Genomic DNA, 18175 nt, shown 5'->3' on the forward strand with positions numbered 1-18175 from the left:
TTTATACAAAATAAGGAAATATTTTCGTTTTCAGGATAATACATATTTCCTTCCTACTGGATTTTTTCTGGAGATTGCTTTTTTTCCCTTTAAATCAACTTTAAGCATCTGTCATGATACATATGGCATGTAGTCATTTATGTGCTGTTTTAATACCCCATTTGTGACCTGTGATGTTTTGGGGATGAAGGAAGTTTATTCAGCCTTCTAAAATCCAGAGTATAATTACCTTCAAAGTCCACACCAATCTTGAGAATGACTATTGTCTAAATTACTATGGGCTTTCAAATACCTCATGGAATTTACAAAAGTAAATGTGACACCGATCATACTACCGTCACAGGCCACGGGAGAAACAATGCACATTTCTTAGTAACCATATCCTGAAACCAGTTACTAGCCTAAAGTAAGCAGCACTTGAATTTTTTTTCTTTGGAACGGCCTGTTTCCTTTTTCATTTGCTGGGTTTTTGTTTTGTTTTGTTTTCTATTTATTTTATTATTTTATTTTATTTAAAATTTTTATTTTATATTAGAGTATAGTTGATTTACAATATTGTGTTAGGTTTTGTTTTTTAAGTCAGAAAACAAATAAGACCAACTTGTCCTGATTTACCTGGGACTATCTGAGTTTTGGCATAGAAATCCCACATCCCAGGAAACCCCTCAGTCCTGGGCAAATGGAGATGTTTATTCACCCTAAGTACTAAGTAACCTTCAGATAGTCCTAAAGTAGACCATTGTTTTCATGTATCTGTGGCCACATCAAGTGACTATCAAAATACCAATTCTACTTGCTATCGATGTTAGCTATAAATGCCTCTATGTTACTGTACCAAAGTTTGGTTTGGCTTAGAATAATATATAAAATAATAGTGTTTAATTGGAATATTTCTAAGTTTTATTCATATTTTCTGTAGATGAACTATTTTTCTTTCTCTCTTGTGAGCATAGACTGTGTCATACCATGACACCTAGAACATGGTAGAAAATCAGTAAATGTGTATTAACTTAAATGTGCACAAATGGATAGACCATTTTAAAAGCATAAGAAAAGAATCAGGAGAAAAGAATCACTTAAAAAAATTACAAATGTTGCCAGTTACCAGTTTGGATACCCAGTTGTACTTTTAATCTATCCGTTATAAGATGAAAATGAATAATCATATCATCATTTTGCTTAATATGAAGGGACAGCTAGTAATAATCTAACTGGAAAAAGGCATTTTAAAAAGAAAATTCAGTGTTATGTTTTGAGCTGACTTTCTTGTTTGCATGCTGTCTTCTGTCGGCAGCAGTGAGATAGAGATGACAAAAACATGGTCCTGAATCAACATGTAGATGACAGAGATGAAGTGGATGAAGATAATACCATAAAATGCAATAATGGGCTATATGTAGTACTATGAAAATAGAAATGGAGTTGTACATTTTGTAGGTGAGGGTAGGAAGAAAGATGAGGAATTAAAGTTTCAGGCATGAACAGACATTTAAGTTGAGAGTCAGATGGAGACATGGGGTGTCTAGAAACAATAAATGGTAGATGAGAACTGCAGAGAGCTTTTGAGTATCAGAGGAGGGGAATGATAGTGGATATGTAGAAAGGGGCCAGATCTTGGAAAGGATTGTTGGTTAGGCGCTCTCTCCTCCCCGTCACCCAGCTACTGCATTAGCTCAGGCCCGGCCGCTCTTACCGTTTTCTGTACTAGTTTCCTAATTTCTCTCGCCTTCCTGCTCTTTAGTCTATGATCTATACTATCACCAGCTAATTTTCTAAAATCTGATTCTGTAACTCCTTTATTACACTTCATTGGGTCTCCAATCCCAGCAAAATGAAAGTAAAACTAAAATGGGAGACCACACGCATAGGTCACTGAGCATGTATAAACTGGTGGGCCACTTAACCCGCTCTCTAACCCCAGACAGGGTATATAAGTGATGAGCCTCAATTGCTCCCTTTGTAAAGTAAGGAGCGTATAGTAATAAAATCTACCTTGTAGGGATGACTTGAGAAATAGGTGAGAGCATGTATTTAGAGTGCTTAGCTTTATGCCTGTTATATAATAAACACTCATTACAGATTAGACATTATTATTGTGGCTTTTCAGGAGTCAGCAGTTTTGGACTCAGGTTCCTGAAACATTCTGTACCATATGGCCTGAGCTCCTGTGTATCTTCCAGGTGATCTTTCCCCTCTTGTTTTAATTCCTACACTTTTCCATTCTACTCCTGGCAGTGGTGATCATTCCCTTTTATATTAGCCTGAATGTACTGCCATTGTTACACATAAGAGATTAAATCATAGTTGTTAGCAAACCTGCTTCTGCTGTAGACTGCAGTCTTCTGAAGGGCAGGGATCCTTCATCATTGCATGCCGAGCTCCCAACACACTGACTGACATACCCTAGGCTTTCAGGAAATGTTTAATGTCAAAATTAATAAACAGATCAACAGACGATGCTAACCTGTTGATCGCCAGCATGGAAAAACTTTCTATTCCAAACTGTACCATGGAAAGATTTTTATAATTATTATAGCATATTTCTTAACAGTGCTGAAATGTTCACCATAAGAATGTCTAAAGTTTATTCCTTTAGTAATCTTTGAAAATAATGTAGAAATTTTTTTGTGTCAGTGATGGCTATATCCTTCAAGTGCCCTTCCAACCCTAAGAATCTACAATAAAAATAAAAGTGATAGTAAAGCAACTACTAATATATAGTTTGGTACTCAGTGTATCCTTGCATTTGTTATATAACCCTCATATTAACCCTAAGCGATATGTACTATTATATCCATTTTATAGGAGAGAAAGGTGAGGTCTAACAAAATTAGTTTGCCTAATAAGTTCATGGTTAAAATCTTTTCTAAATCCTAAAGTTTATGTTCTTTGAAACATGCTGCCTCTTAATAGTCAACCTAATAAATACCTTACTAAATAACAAACTTCTCAATATTTGGTTACAGCAAATTTGTCCAAATAGGAAATATGTATTTGTCAGCATGGAGTCATTTTAATTTTTTTTCAGACATTTAAAAAGTTATTTTGATATATAATTTTCTGGCTTAAAATTTAAGCTTACTTAGCTGTACCAAGTACAGTTATGTCTATCTGTCTATCTGTCTATTCACTTATTTACCGGTTTGTTTTCCAGAAAACCGTGGACTGCATGACAACGATGTCAGTGCCTTCCACCCTGGTTAAATGTTTATATCTGTTTTTTGACCTTCCACATGTGCCTGAGGCAGTTGGAGGTGCACAGAATGAGCTACCTCTAGCAGAACGTCGTGGACTACTCCAGAAAGTTTTTGTACAGGTATGGAAGTTGCTATTTGCCTGGCCATCTGTACCACTCTATCTAAAGTGTAACAGGTACACTCCTTAAATAGATGTCCTGCCTATTCCATTTTCTATAGTATTTCATGCTGTTTATTATAAGTTCACTTTATCTCATCTGTCACATTTCTTGAATCTGCACATTTCTTTTGAAGAATATTTGGATGAGGGATTAACAAGTTTGTTTCTCTGAACAGAGGTTACCTTTGATGTAGCAAAAACATCTCTAAAATGAACTAAGCAAGGAAATCTTTTATTGACAATATAATTAAGTTTTGCATAATATTTCTTCTAATGTCAAGAAATTCTGTTTTGTTGCTGTCTGTATATAGGAAGTCCTTAGCCTATAAATATTTAGCTTAGAAAAGACAGTTTATTTTTAGTGGCTGCTGCCACCTCCTCTCCTCCCTGCCTATAAAGCCCTTCTTTCCCACCTTTGCCACTCTTCTTTTAATAGCATTAGCAGATTAAATATACCTTTGTTAGCTAGCCTGGAAATATTGTCATCATTTTGATATCCTTTCTTGGGAGAAAATTTTCAAAACAAGCAAACTACAAACATTTAGAATATAATCTGTCCATGTAAAAATACATGTTTGACACAAGACGATAGATACTACATGGTTCCATTTATAAGTAAAGGGGTCAAACTTTTAAAAGTAGAGTGTTGGTTGCCAGGGGCTGGGAGGTGGGGAAAAGAAAGTTGTTGTTCAGTGTTACAGAGATTCAGCTTTGCAAGAGGAAAATGTTCTAGAGATGTGTTGCACAACAATGTGCATGTAGTTAACACTACTGTACTCTATATTTGCAAATGATTTAAGATGGTTAAATTTTGTTATGTGTTTTTATGCCTCAGTTTAAAAAACCAACACCTGTTTGAGTCCCATTTTCTGAAATAAGATGCCAAGGATTTGGGGAAAGATTAAATGAATAATAACCAAAGCTATGGTTCTCTGCTTCAGACATAGTAGACATGAAATAAAAATATTTATTTTTTAATAAATAATTGTGATTCCTGCTGTTGCCACCACCAGCGCCATAACCTGTGAGAGTAGGAAGAGAGAACAGAGAGGACAGTGGATCTGCAGTAGGTGCGGTAGAGTTGGGGACCCATGTTGATGACACCTGGTGTAACTGGGGTCGTTGCTCCAGGAATGCTCCAGGCTTTGTTGAGGTCTAGCAATGAAGATCGGGAAGAGGGAGACCCAGACGGTTTAGAAAGGAAAAGACAAGATTATCAATAAAATGCTAATTCAAAAAACATTTATTGAACACTTGATTTATTAGATACTTTTGTGCTGGTGTTTAGCATCCCTTGTCTCGTGTTAATTTACAAGACAATCCATGACTTCAGAGCTTCTGTTTTCCTCAAAAATGATGATGTGAGTGAATGGCAGAAACGGGATTAGACCTGAGGTTTATCTAACCCCTCAATTAGATTGGATGAGAAGAGCAGTGGGAATAAATAAAAGAGTAAATCACATAGGAATTAAAGCTATTTTAAGACATTGATGAATGGAGTGGGTTAGTCTTTGCTAATCAGACTAGAGCCCTGTTTCAATAAAGCCCTTCTGTAGAACTAATTAATACCTTAGGCAATAAATGGCGGCTGAATTTTTTTTTTTCTTCCACTTTTATTGAGCTGTAATTGCCTTACAGCACTGTTGAAGTTGAAGGTGTGCAGCATGGTGATTAGACTTATGTACATCATGAAATGAGGACCACAGTGTTTAGTGAGCATGCATCATCTCGCTTAGACACAACATGAGGAAGCTGAATTTTGTATATTTAACACTAAATAAGTAGCAGAGATTTTTTTCCTAAAACTTAATTTTTTCTATATCTGAAAACACTGGGTGCTGACTTTGAACTAAATGTGGGATTCATTTTAGCATATTGGAATCATTGAATGTTAAAGGCCAAAAGGGACTCAAAAGAAAATTTAAAGCAAATGCTTCATTCACAGTTATGGAAGCCGATCCACAGCAGGTGCGTGGCAGTGATTAGAGCGCAGCTCTCCCACCACCTAGTCCAGTACTCCTTTAGTGCATCACTTAACCTTTTTTAGTTCCTCATTGCAGGCTGGACATTGTTTTCATCATTTTGTCTAGAAAAACAATGGACACAACTTATTAAATGTTTTCAGAACACATAGTGTTTATGATAGATGAAATCCCTATGTTTATATTTTGTGACAGATGGTTTCCTGGGACCTTAGCAGTTGGTACTGCTTCATGTAGGCTTTTTTTTTTTTTTTTTTTTTGCATTTGCATTGATGTGGCCAATTACTGCTCTGCCACAGTTGGCTGAACTTTATAACAGAGTCCCTACAAATAGAAGTGGTTAGTGTAGGGGCCGAAGAGGAATGAGTAGACTCTTCAGTTTTCTCTTCTGTAAAATGAAAGGATTATACTAGATTATTTTAAGAATCCTTTTGCCTTTGAAGATTAAGAACTAGTTATCTTAAGAGTCAACATCAAGGAATTAAATCCAGCTTATTTTTGAGAACAAAGATTTGATTTGGAAAAAAGTATTTTATTTTCAGGTTTGTTTTTATGTTGTAGATTAGAGAAATGACATCTGTCCCTCTAATCACATAAGGGTAGTGTGAAAACCAACAAAAAGTATAATCAACAATACACTCTTCTGAGCTTTTTTTTTTCTTTTTTTGCTGCAATTGATTATCTTTTTTTCACATATCTTTTTTGTTGCATTTAACACATACGGAAAAAGATACACACGTTACATGTATGAATGGAAATTCGGTATCCAACAGTGTCTCCAGACATTTTTTTGGTGGGGGGGATTGCCTGTACTTACAGATTTTATAAATATTTTGTTTCTCTGAATTCTTAATTTTTTTCCCTGATATTTGGCAGCTATGAATTAGAAATTCTTGTATTTAAGTAAAATTTTGCATTGAAGGAAATAGGAAAAGGAAGACCTAGCTTTCTCGGACAAAACATGATACTTCAAATACATTTTTCTGTTTAGTAGTTTCCCCACAAATATTAAAATACTCTAATTTTATTTTATTTATTTTATAAAGTTTAAAAAATATTTAGATGAGAAAATTTAGCACAGAGAAGAAAAATTAACTTTTTCTGACACCAAATCGAGATTAGAAGTAAAAGGTCCATTGAGGGCAGAAACCATAGCTGCATTCCCCAAGTAGCAGGCCCTTAGGGCTGTAAACACTTGTGCAGTGTATATTTTGCAAACCATAGGTAAGGAATAAGTTCTTATTCCAGGGTTTAAGAAGTGTTGAATCATGCTTTAGAAGATTTTTGGCAACTAGACATAACTGATACTTCTGAATTAAGATGATTTTTTAGTTCTAATATCCCCTTCTACTTGTATAGAAGTTGGAACAATTTGAGAATACTTTTACTTTTAAAAACCTATTTTTACTTTCTTGTCTCCGTAAAACTGTTCCTTTTAGAGAAGAAAATTACATTTCACCTATGACAAACTAAGAATTAAGGAACCAAATTATCAATAGAAAACTAGAATGCTGATCTTGAAAGTTAACCTTTGATTTATTCCGTTTCATGGTAGGGTGAAACAATGCAAAAAAAAAAAAATACCACGGTAAAGAGAGGATGGTAAACATAGAACATTTTTAAAAAAAAAAATAAGCTGATAAAAGTAGAGGTGATTAACTGTCTTAACCGTAACACACTTCTAAATTGTGGGTGTCTTTTTTAATGTTGCCTAAGTTAGAGCACTCATCATTGTGGCTTTAATGATATCGCTCAGGACTAACCCTGAACTTTCAGAGTTTTTAATAATCAGATCTAGTCCTTTTCTAGCTCCTCCCTTTCCCCAACCATTCATTTATTTATGTACATATTTTGTTTGTTCTTTAGATCTTAGTGAAACTCTGCAGTTTTGTTTCTCCGGCCGAGGAGCTGGCTCAAAAAGACGACCTCCAGCTTTTATTCAGTGCAATAACCTCTTGGTGCCCTCCCTATAACCTGCCTTGGAGGAAGAGTGCCGGGGAAGTCCTTATGACCATATCCCGTCATGGTCTCAGTGTCAATGTGGTGAAGTATATTCACGGTGAATATCTCATAATGTATTCATCTTAGGTGCTCTGAATTTCCTCCACTTTTCTCTCCTCATATGATGGGAAATTTGTTTTTATCTCTCAGTTCTCCAAAGATTCTATTTTAAATTAAAAGTATGTTTGCCAGGAGAAAAAAATTTATTTTTTGTTTGTGAGGCATTTCAGGTGTAAGAAATTCTCATGTTCCAAATGATGGATATCTACAAGAGTTAAAATAACTGCTTTGTTATGTAAATGATCAATTGTAATATAATGTAATGTAAGTTCTATGTCATAGCCTATTCTTCCCTCCTTTTTTGCTGAATAGAAAGAGTGTTTTTGAGAAGCTATAGTTAAAGTCTTTCTGAAGATATTTCATAAGTAGACAATCTGTCCAATGCAGCATAAATAAAATTAGGTAGATTCTTTATCAGCACTGAGGAGAAATTGTCCATTCTGTTTTAACTCATATATAAATATGTCAGCTATCCCTTAAAATGTCTAATTAGGAGAAATAGGAGACAGTTGTAGCGTCTCAAATGGTCCATTTACGTATATATATATATATATAGATGTGTGTATATATATCTATATATATATAGATACAGATATAGATACACATAAACTGAAGAATCTGTCAAAATAATTTTTAGTACAACTATTCACTTACCTGAGGTCAGTGAGTCATTCAGTGTTTCTTACCTCCGTTCTTATGTTAAGTCTTGTTAGTTTTTGTTACGTGACACTGGGTTTCTTAAGACAAATAAATTTCATTAAAGGTAAGAGAGGGAATGTCTTCTTTGAAACACCTCCAATCCCAAAAGTCATTATGGGGTATAACTGTGTTTTAAACTAGTAAATATATACTACAAACATAATTTTTAAAATTTTATTTCCTTAAGTATTTCTGTATGTCAGTAGTCTATATTCACTCTAATTAGAACTTTTAACTAATTAGTAGATTTTTCTTCTTAAACTTAGAAGATAGTTTTTTTATTTTTTCTACTTTTTACTATATTGATAAAGATCAAAAATATCATATGGCAGCAGGCAGTCATTTTGTTGAATAGTAAAACATCTAAATATGATGTAGAAACTGTAATAAATGTCAACTAATTTTTAACATTTCCTGTATTACCCTTTGTTTACTACTTAGAGGCAGAGCTTCCTCAATCAATTTGAATCTTACATTTGCTTTTAGAATGTGTAACATTTGTCTTACAATATTTTATAGATACACTAAAATTTAATGTTTCATTAAACACCAGTTAAGAATGAAGGAAATTTTCTTAAGCAGTTGACAAATTATACATATATATACTTATTCAATTCTTTATTTTTACAGAAAAAGAATGTTTATCTACGTGTGTTCAGAATATGCAGCAATCAGATGACCTGTCTCCCCTAGAAATTGTTGAAATGTTTGCTGGGCTTTCTTGTTTCCTCAAAGATTCCAGTGATGTTTCCCAAACTCTTTTGGATGATTTTCGGATATGGCAAGGATACAGTTTCCTTTGTGATCTCTTGCTTAGGTAAAACCCCATAATTTAAGAATATATTTTAAATTTCTACTCAGTCTTTTCATCGAAGGAAACAATGTAGTTTGGGGTTATAGGGAAGAAGAAATCAACCAATCACTTTTTTAATGTATACTTTATCCTCTTAGCTTTAATCACTTCTTTTTATTCCTGTTCTGTCAAGAGAGTTCAAAGAATGAATTTACAGTTAATTTGGAAAATGTAGGCTGCAAACATGGAGTCAATGGTTAGATGTGAAGAAGAAATCTGCTCATCTTTAGTAGCTGAGGGAGAAGAGTTTGAACTAATTAACATCTTCCTGAAGTGTAAATTCTTCTTGCTTAATTATATTTTTGATTTTCCTTATCAGTACCTCCAGTGTTATTATTAATGTAGTTAATAATAAGAATAATTTTGTAGACTGAATGAGACATTACAAATGTATATATAAAACAAATGTCAGTCTAAAAATGTTTCACTAGCCTCCTTTTTCATCCCAAATGTTCCATGTATATACTGGGAAAATGGCTGGTTACAAGTTTATTAGGAAGAAGATACTCCTGTCTTGCTACTTGTTCCTGGGCCATTAATTATGTTTAAATTATTTGATCTACTGTAAACCAGCACTATTTTCTAAACTTTTTATTTCTAACACCAGTTTGACCTCATTGCCATTACTTAATACTAGGCAACCCCCAAGAATATAATCTTGCATATATATCCTAATTTCCAAACGAGGACATATGAAAGTTTATGAAATAACTAATTCACATTACTAATTGATGCAGTCCTTTGAGAATTCAAGAGCCTTAAAAATGTTGACACTCTTTGACAAAATAATTTCACTTATGTTTATTGATCCTAAAGATATAATTCTAAGGCACACAAAGTTTTATGCATGTTAGTGCTCCTGAATTCTGGTATCTACTAGCTGTCCCACCCTCCACTCCCCAAATCTACGGTTGGCTCTCCATAGCCATTAAAAGCATATCTATTGCGAGTTTATACTAACACGGAGAGGCATGTGCATAACACTAGTTAGTGAAAAAAAACAGGTTACAACATTCTGTGTATGGTATGAAAATATTATTAAAACAAAACTTTTCACATTAAAAAAAGACAACATTAAAGGAATTAAGACTGTTTTCAAAAATTGTTAGAGACTCTCAGAAGTTTATTTAAATGTACTGTAATGCGAGTATTTGAATTAATTAATGAAATACAGATAAAGTCTTACCAATCTTCCCAAGGAATTCACTTTTTAAAATTAACAGAGAAAAGCAATTATACTCCAGTAAAGATGTTAAAAAAAAAAATTAACAGAGAAAATATCTTGGGAAAGAAATGGTTGATAAGGTTTTTGGTTATAAACAGTGAAACTTTTATAACCTTAGAGCCTTAAGGAACTTAAGCGATATTTAATCTAATCCTTTTATATTATAGAGACTTTCTATACCAAAGATTAGTGATCTACCTAAAATAATACTGTTAGTGGCAAAATCAGCATTTATCAGGTGTCCTGACTATTGGTATAATTTCTTTCAAATGCACCATCGTATCTTATAATAAAATTTGTAGATTTATAAAAATAGTATGTTGTCATATAGGAAAAAAATGTAAGAAGAAACTTCTTGTAGTACTCTATACATTTATGTATTGCATATAAAATTGAAATTTTCTTTCTGTATTAAATTTGAAAATACAACACAAGAGAAAACATATTTGCTAAATCATACTTTTCCTAGATTGGAACAAGCAAAAGAGGCAGAATCCAAAGATGCCTTGAAAGATCTGGTTAATCTGATAACTTCCCTAACAACATATGGTGTCAGTGAACTAAAACCAGCTGGTATTACCACAGGGGCACCTTTTTTATTGCCTGGATTTGCAGTACCTCAGCCTGCAGGCAAAGGTGAGTCTTTTTTTTTTTGCCCCCATTCTGAGCCACTCAGAGAAATAGAGAAAGAATGAATTAGTCAGATTTTGATTGCTCTTTATTTATGTTATTTATAGAAAGGTAATATGCTGTTTTTCATTAAAGTTGGTGCTTTCTATGGTATAATTTCTTGAGTGACAGTCTTTAGCAGATCAAATACTTGAAAATAATATGAAAATATTTTAAAAAGCAGTAAGATTTATATTTTAGTATTTCATTTTAATATTCAAACAGTTTAATAATCCAAACATGCCTCTGTCGAATGTTGACACTCCACACATTTCCAGTTTATGTGGATGGAACTTGATTCACACTCTGATCTCTATACCTGTCTCTATATAAGAGGTATATAGAAAACACAGGGGTACATGCTTATATTTTATTTAAGCAAACCTACGTACAGAGAAGTTACATTACATATTTTTGGGTCAGAGAATAAACTTTATAGTTCAGATTTCCTAACTTTGGTTCTTCATCTAGTGATCTTTTACTAAGAAAATTTATTGTATAATTAATAACAGTTATGTAAGAGTGCAAGCTAGTTTTATTGTTTATTTTCATTTTTTAAATGCATAATAACCATTCTGAAAGAATCTGAGCCCACAGGCCTCTAATAGTTCCTTTCACATTATTGTTACATACTAAGTATTCAATACAATTATGATATTTGCATGTAAAATTTAACTAGCCAAAAAATATCAGAATGTCTGGTTATTTAAATTTCACAGTACGTTATCTATGTATTTTATGACATAGAAGCTAGCAGTTATAAATTTTTAAGTCAGTGAGAATAAATAGATATACTAGAATATCCTAAATTTAATTTACTGGAGAAAATTATATTGAAAAGTCACAACTTAGATTGAAGTTGTCAAACTTACTTCCATAAGATGTACCCTCAGTGTATAGGTTATACAGAACTTTTTAAGTAAGCAAAATCTGGGAATATCTTACTGAGCAGTTCAAGGCTTCATTTTATTTAATATTAAGGAACAATATTAAATTAACTCTTCTAATTCGTAGACTCTAGCTTGAGTATTCTACAATTAACTCTTTCTATGAGTTCAAACTAAAAATAGCTCAGCAATATACATCCTATTTTAGATTTCATTGTTTCATTTGGTTACTCAGTCTGCTTGTAACACTGATGTAATATTTAGTTACAGTAGTATAATTTTGTAATTACACTACTATAATGAGATAATTAATGCATCTAAATTAACCTTCCTCATATGTCTGCCTGATTTTGCCTCATCCATAACAGGGATGATATGTACATAACCTAGCACCTCTGGGGGTTATTTTGAGAATTCAGTGGCATGTTTATGAAAACAAGGTTAGCTAGAAAGGATGTTGCCCTAAGAGTCAGAATTCAGGTAACCATGAGTGACCTAACCTTTCTAGATATCAATTTCTTCTTCAGAAACATTGATGTAATATTCTATAAAATGAATGGGTCAAGCTAGGTCATTTTGAGTTTCATTTATAACTTAAAATTATCTCTTTCCCATGACCTACTTTGTAGAGTTATTATACAGGCTAAAGTAGATAGTTCTATTCCACATAAAGGGAATATGGAATGTGTTTTATTTTTTGTCAGCAGTATTGAGGTATAATTTGTATATATTAAAATGTATCCATTTTAAGTGTTGAGTTTGATGAGTTTAGGTAAATACATGTGGTTGTGCTCTCACCACCATAATCATGATATGGAATATTCCCATCCTTCTAAAAGTTTCCTTGTTCCTTTTTGTATTCAGTGCCCCCCTCATTATCCCCTTGCCCTGGTAACCACCGATCTGCTTTGGTTTTGCCCTTTCTAGAATTTCATAAACTAGACTCATAAATTATGTAGTTTCTTGTATCTGGCTTTGTTCATTTTCAACATTTATCCATGTTATTGCATATATCTGAAGTTCCTTTTTAATGCTGGATAGTATTTCATTGTTTAGATATCCTGCAATTTGTTTATCCATTCAACAGTTGATGGTGTTTATTTAACTGTCATGAATCAATGTACCAGAAACGTTCGTATAAAACAAGTCTTTGTGTGGACATATGTTTTCATTTCTTTGGGGTGATACCAAGCAGTGGAATTTCTGATTCATATGGTAGATGTATGTTTAACTTTATGAGAAACTGCCAAACTATTTTCTAAAGTGGCTGTCCCATTTTGCATTCACATCAGCTATGTATGAAAGTTTGCTTTACATCCTCAGAAACACTTGGTGTTATTAGTCTTAATTTTAGATATTCAAGTATGTAATAGTATCTTATTCTTTTTTATAATTTGCCTTTTCTAAAATATTTCAAGCATCTTTTTGTGTTCTTATTTGCTGTCTGTGTCTCTGCTTTGGTTCAGATCTCTGTGTCTAATGTTTGATAGGATTGTTTGTTTTATTGGAATTTTAAGAGTTCTTCAGATATTCTGGATAAGTCCTTTATAAGATACATACATTTTGTAAGTATGTTCTCTTAGTCTTGATGTGCCTTTTCTTGGTAGTATCTTTGATGATCACAAGTTTTTAATTTTGATGAAGTCCAAATTTATCACTTTTAAAATATTTTGTGGGTTTTGCCTCATACTGAAGAAATCTTAACCCAAATTCACTGAGATCTCCTGATTTCTTCTAGGAGTTTCATATTTTAACTCTTACACTAAGGTCTATGATACCTTTCAAGTTAATTTTTGTATATGGTAGGAAGTAGGGTTTGTTTTTTGTTTTCCCGCTACGGATATGCACACGTGCTAGGACTCTTTATTGAAAAAGATTATATAACGATACATCTGGAACTCTTTCTCAGTTCTGCTCCATTAATGTGTCTGTCCTTAAGCCAATACTGTATGGTCTTGATTGCTATATCTTTAAAGTCTTGAAATAGAGTCATTTAAGTTGTCCAATTTTGTTCTTCCTTTTCAAAATTATTTTGGCTATTCTAGGTCCTTTGAACTTCCATATGAATTTAATAATTTGTCAATTATTGAAAACAAAAAAAAAAGCCTGCTGAGATATTCATTGGGAGTACATTGAATCTGTAGATCAGTTTGGAGAGACTTGACAGCTTAACAGTATTGAGTCCTTCAATTCATGAGCATACAACTATCCCTTATTTGGGTCCTAGTATTTTCTCTCAGCAATGTTTTATAGTGTCCATTGTATAGAACTTCCAGTTCTTTTGTTAAATTTATTCGTAAATATTTTATTCTTTTTGATACTGTTGTGAATAAAATTGTTTTTTTTAATTTCATTTTGGATTACTTGTTGTAGTTTATAGAAGAGATAATGGACTATTGCACAGGAATGGAGATGAGGAAATCCAGCTGTGATGAGGCCATGTTTATTTAACATTGATAGAATGAGGCAATGATAGTCCTTTACAGATTTTAACTCTTTGGTCTGGACTATTTATAAGTTGGAGCTGTGTATATTCTGATATATTTGACACTATCATACTTTTTGTCAGTTATTTCTTAGGGGTACTTTGGGGAATATTTTCTTTGACTTCACTGGTTTCCCTTTCATTATCTATGAAAAGAAAATTCCTGTTACCAAGGAATTTTTACCCATTCATTGATAATTACATTTAAAAGGGAAAACATAAATATATCTGCCTTATATTGCTCTGTACATAGAAACAGTTTACCTACCTTATTTTTACTGCTGATTTTAGGTCAAGTGGAACAGTATAGAAATATAAAATTTAAAAGAAAAAGTAGACTGAGTTATTAGTGAAGCTGGTAAATGTATCTGTGTGTGTATGTTAAAGCTTGAAAATGACTCCTGTTTCTATATTATATAGCAAAAGCTTTTTATAAAACTTTGTATCCTCACCAGCAGATAGATTTTTCTAAAGAAGGAAATTAAAGAAAAATGTAGCAGTCCTTCTGTTTAATAACGACTCCATGGTGGATTTTTACCTTAACTATGCTAGAAACATCTTTGCAAGGTTGTACTCTGTAATTCATAGCTCTCCATAGCTTCCAAATTTGTTCCCAAAACACAGCGAGTGCTTTTAATACATGTTTAATAGAGAATATATCTCTTCATAAAAAAAGACCATACCTGTCTTTTTCAGAACTCTTCTGTGGCTTCACCTTTACAAACATTGTCTTGTAACACATTAATTCTCGTAACACATTAACCAATATAAAAGGATAATGTATTTTTTCCTTTCTCGTATTTTTGTTCACGCTAGTAACCAAAGTGCCTTGCATTGTTCATCATGGGTTTACTTTTGAGAGCTTTTTATCTCTTCTGGTTCACTTTGTATTGGATGCGAATGTGGCCGGGGCTGATGTTCAGCTGGCTTGCGGGAGTATATATAACCCTGAGGATTGTCTATAGCCAGCTGTCATTCTGATTGGTCACTCACATGTGTGTAATTCATTCGTTACTTTCTGTCTTATACTTCCTAAACATTTATTAATTTCCTCCCTTCTGGTAACAGCCCTACTGCCACTACCTTAGTTGAGGCTGTGCAGATCACTCACCTGGATTACCAGAGGTGTCTTTGTAACTGTTCACCTTTCTATTCGTCTCTTCTTCTCAGAGCCATCCTCTGCAGTGTTGTAAGAAATCTAACTCTGGTGACTTGGAATCTGAAAAACAATATTCAGTGTCTGTTTACTGAATGAACTCTTGCATTTCTTTATTTAGACCTTTATTCTTACTTCATTTTACATTTTGCTCATGCTTGTGTCATATAGGCTCTTTTTTTTTTTTTTAAAGTACTTGACCACTTTTTTCTTTCTTTTTTAAAATTTTTTATTTATTTATTTATTTTATTTATCTATGGCTGTGTTGGGTCTTCGTTTCTGTACGAGGGCTTTCTCCAGTTGCGGCAAGCAGGGGCCCCTCTTCATCGTGGTGCGCGGGCCTCTCACTATCGTGGCCTCTCTTGTTGCGGAGCACAGGCTCCAGACGCACAGGCTCAGCAATTGTGGCTCACGGGCCTAGTCGCTCCGCAGCATGTGGGATCTTCCCAGACCAGGGCTCAAACCCGTGTCCCCTGCATTGGCAGGTAGATTCTCAACCACTGCGCCACCAGGGAAGCCCTAGGCTCTTTTTTCAAGCGTTCACTTTTACATTAGATTCTGAAAATAAGAAAGCTCTATTCTTTGTTATATATACACTTATTCTTCTAAACCTTAGAATAATTAGTTTCTTTTGTTTCTGCTTATATAGACTTGAGAGTAATGAGATGGTGATTGTCATCTGTTAGAATGATTTCCTTACTTTACTCTTATTTTAGTTATTTGTGTGCTAAACAGATTTTAGTCAGTTAATGCAAATTTTGAAACTTATACAGGATACATCTGTTTAGTTAAAATATTAGAGCATTGATGTGTCAATATTTAGGGGATATTCCTGTCTCATATAGAGCAATCTTCTAATTATCTTTTAGATTTAATTATGCTCCCTTCCCAATTAAATATTGTAGGAATTTAATGGCTATGACAGTCCTGAATAATTACTGCTGATGCCGTCAACACTTCAAATGTGTGTGCCACTAATTTTGGAATTAGAGTTCTGACATTCCTTTAGATCGTTTTTCCTGATAGAAAGCCAAATTATTAGATTCTGTTTAGTTTCATTGTATATAAGGTGTACTAAATTTGGAAATAATGTTACAAAATCTGTTTCTGGATTAGTCACAGGAATGATTGAATTTTACATGTTAGTATAAGACTGATTGGTTATTCCGTTGGTTAAAATGCTCTGCTCTTGAAGCTGGTCTTGGAGACCAGTTAGTCTTCATGTTCCGTGGTCATTTACTCTGATCAACCTACTTTAACTCCTTGCTAATGGCCCCTAGATGAATTGGATAGCAAGGGGGATTAAGGAGTAAGTAATGAATCACAGCAGATTCATTACTGTAAGTAAAAAGAAATTACAAAGAGCCAAAATTCCTCTGACCACTGCATTTCTACTGTTAATCTTTATATGCAAGGATTACCACATTTTACATTTGACTTTTAATTGTGTGTATTTTTGCACATTGTGTTCGGTTCAGCTCTTGGGGGTTGGTGGTTAATATGCCTTATCTTTTGTCAGTGACATCACTTAAAACCAGATCATGAAAATTAAACTCGGAAAAATCTAAATTTTCCCACATTACCCTAAGTTCAGCTCTTTCTAACTCCTTTCTTTATGGTGAGAATTGATATTGTCATATAGCCCAAAGATGCAAAATATTGATTAGAGTTATTCTTTAACCTTATTAGTCACACGTAGTCAGACTTGTACATTTGTATGTTCATCAGTCTATCAAAGCTTGGTTTTTGACTACCTGCAGGTAATAAAAAGTAAAGATGTACTCAAAAAGAGCAAGCATCACATTAATAAGGAACTGGAAGTAAGGATTTGACATTTGGCACACATGGAATAAGATTGTATGTTATAAACAAACAGAAAGTTAAAGTCACATATAAACTGAAGATTTTTTAAAAATCTTTGCATTATACAGATAATGTCCAAACCAGAATTTCTGAGCAGTCTTTCTAACCCATTTTATATTTTTCCTCATTCTGTGTTTATCCTCTTTCTAAAATGCAGCTGATTCTGTAAGGCTCTGTGTTAACTGTTTGGTCACTATTGCAAATGCTCTATATTCCTAATGGTTGTGAACCTGGGGACAGTTTTTACAGACAAACGCTTGTTTTCATTTGCCTCACATATTTCCTATGTTAATTTCTTTATAATGATTGTCACTAATTTTCCTCACAAGAGCTATTATATACAGATTTTTGTTTTTTCCAGTTGGTGTGTTTGAAAATCAGATATTTATAAATATAGCTAGTAGCTGGCCATAAATTGCTTTAACAAATATGTATGTAAACAAATTACACTTCCAGCTTGAAAACAAAATAAATTTCCGAATTAAAATTTCATAAAAGTTCTAATGTTATAATTAAAAATGTAAAACTGGAACTTAGAGAATTATTTTCCCCTCCTGTTTTCCTGCTGCCATTTTTGCTGTTCTTATGCCTGTTATCTCTTCAGCCTGAAAGCCTTTTCACATTGAGAGGTAACTGTTCTTATAGTCAAGGTCAACCTTACAGATAATAAAAATGACACTCCTGCACATTTCCAAACTCTGAAGCCTAGACCTGTATAATTTGCTTTATGTTTTCTAAAACAGTCTGATGTTTCAATATATACTATTCTGGAATCAGAATATTCATAATGCTGCATTAAAAGCTTAAGTACTGTTATTTATTTTTAATTAAATGACTGAACCTGTTGAAGACAAAGAAGACCTTTTGTGAAAACAGGATGTATTCTTAGTAAATAGTTGATAGATGTTACAATTCATAATCTGTTTAAATAGACTTGT

At 33.2% G+C, this 18175-nt stretch overlaps 1 protein-coding gene across 6 annotated transcripts in view; it reads left to right on the plus strand.

The window, feature by feature from the left end:
* The window catches only part of WDFY3 (WD repeat and FYVE domain containing 3), a 272029-nt gene that overhangs the window by 120895 nt on the left and 132959 nt on the right, over positions 1-18175 (plus strand). For all 6 annotated transcript variants that reach the window (XM_068542705.1, XM_068542706.1, XM_068542707.1 and 3 more), the window contains 4 exons: positions 3155-3316; positions 7206-7398; positions 8730-8916; positions 10647-10813. In XM_068542705.1, coding sequence (XP_068398806.1) covers positions 3155-3316; positions 7206-7398; positions 8730-8916; positions 10647-10813 — 709 coding nt within the window. The remainder of the gene's footprint in view (positions 1-3154; positions 3317-7205; positions 7399-8729; positions 8917-10646; positions 10814-18175) is intronic.

Source organism: Eschrichtius robustus, chromosome 4 (assembly GCF_028021215.1).
Source record: "Eschrichtius robustus isolate mEscRob2 chromosome 4, mEscRob2.pri, whole genome shotgun sequence".
Classification (NCBI taxonomy): Eukaryota; Metazoa; Chordata; class Mammalia; order Artiodactyla; family Eschrichtiidae; genus Eschrichtius; species Eschrichtius robustus.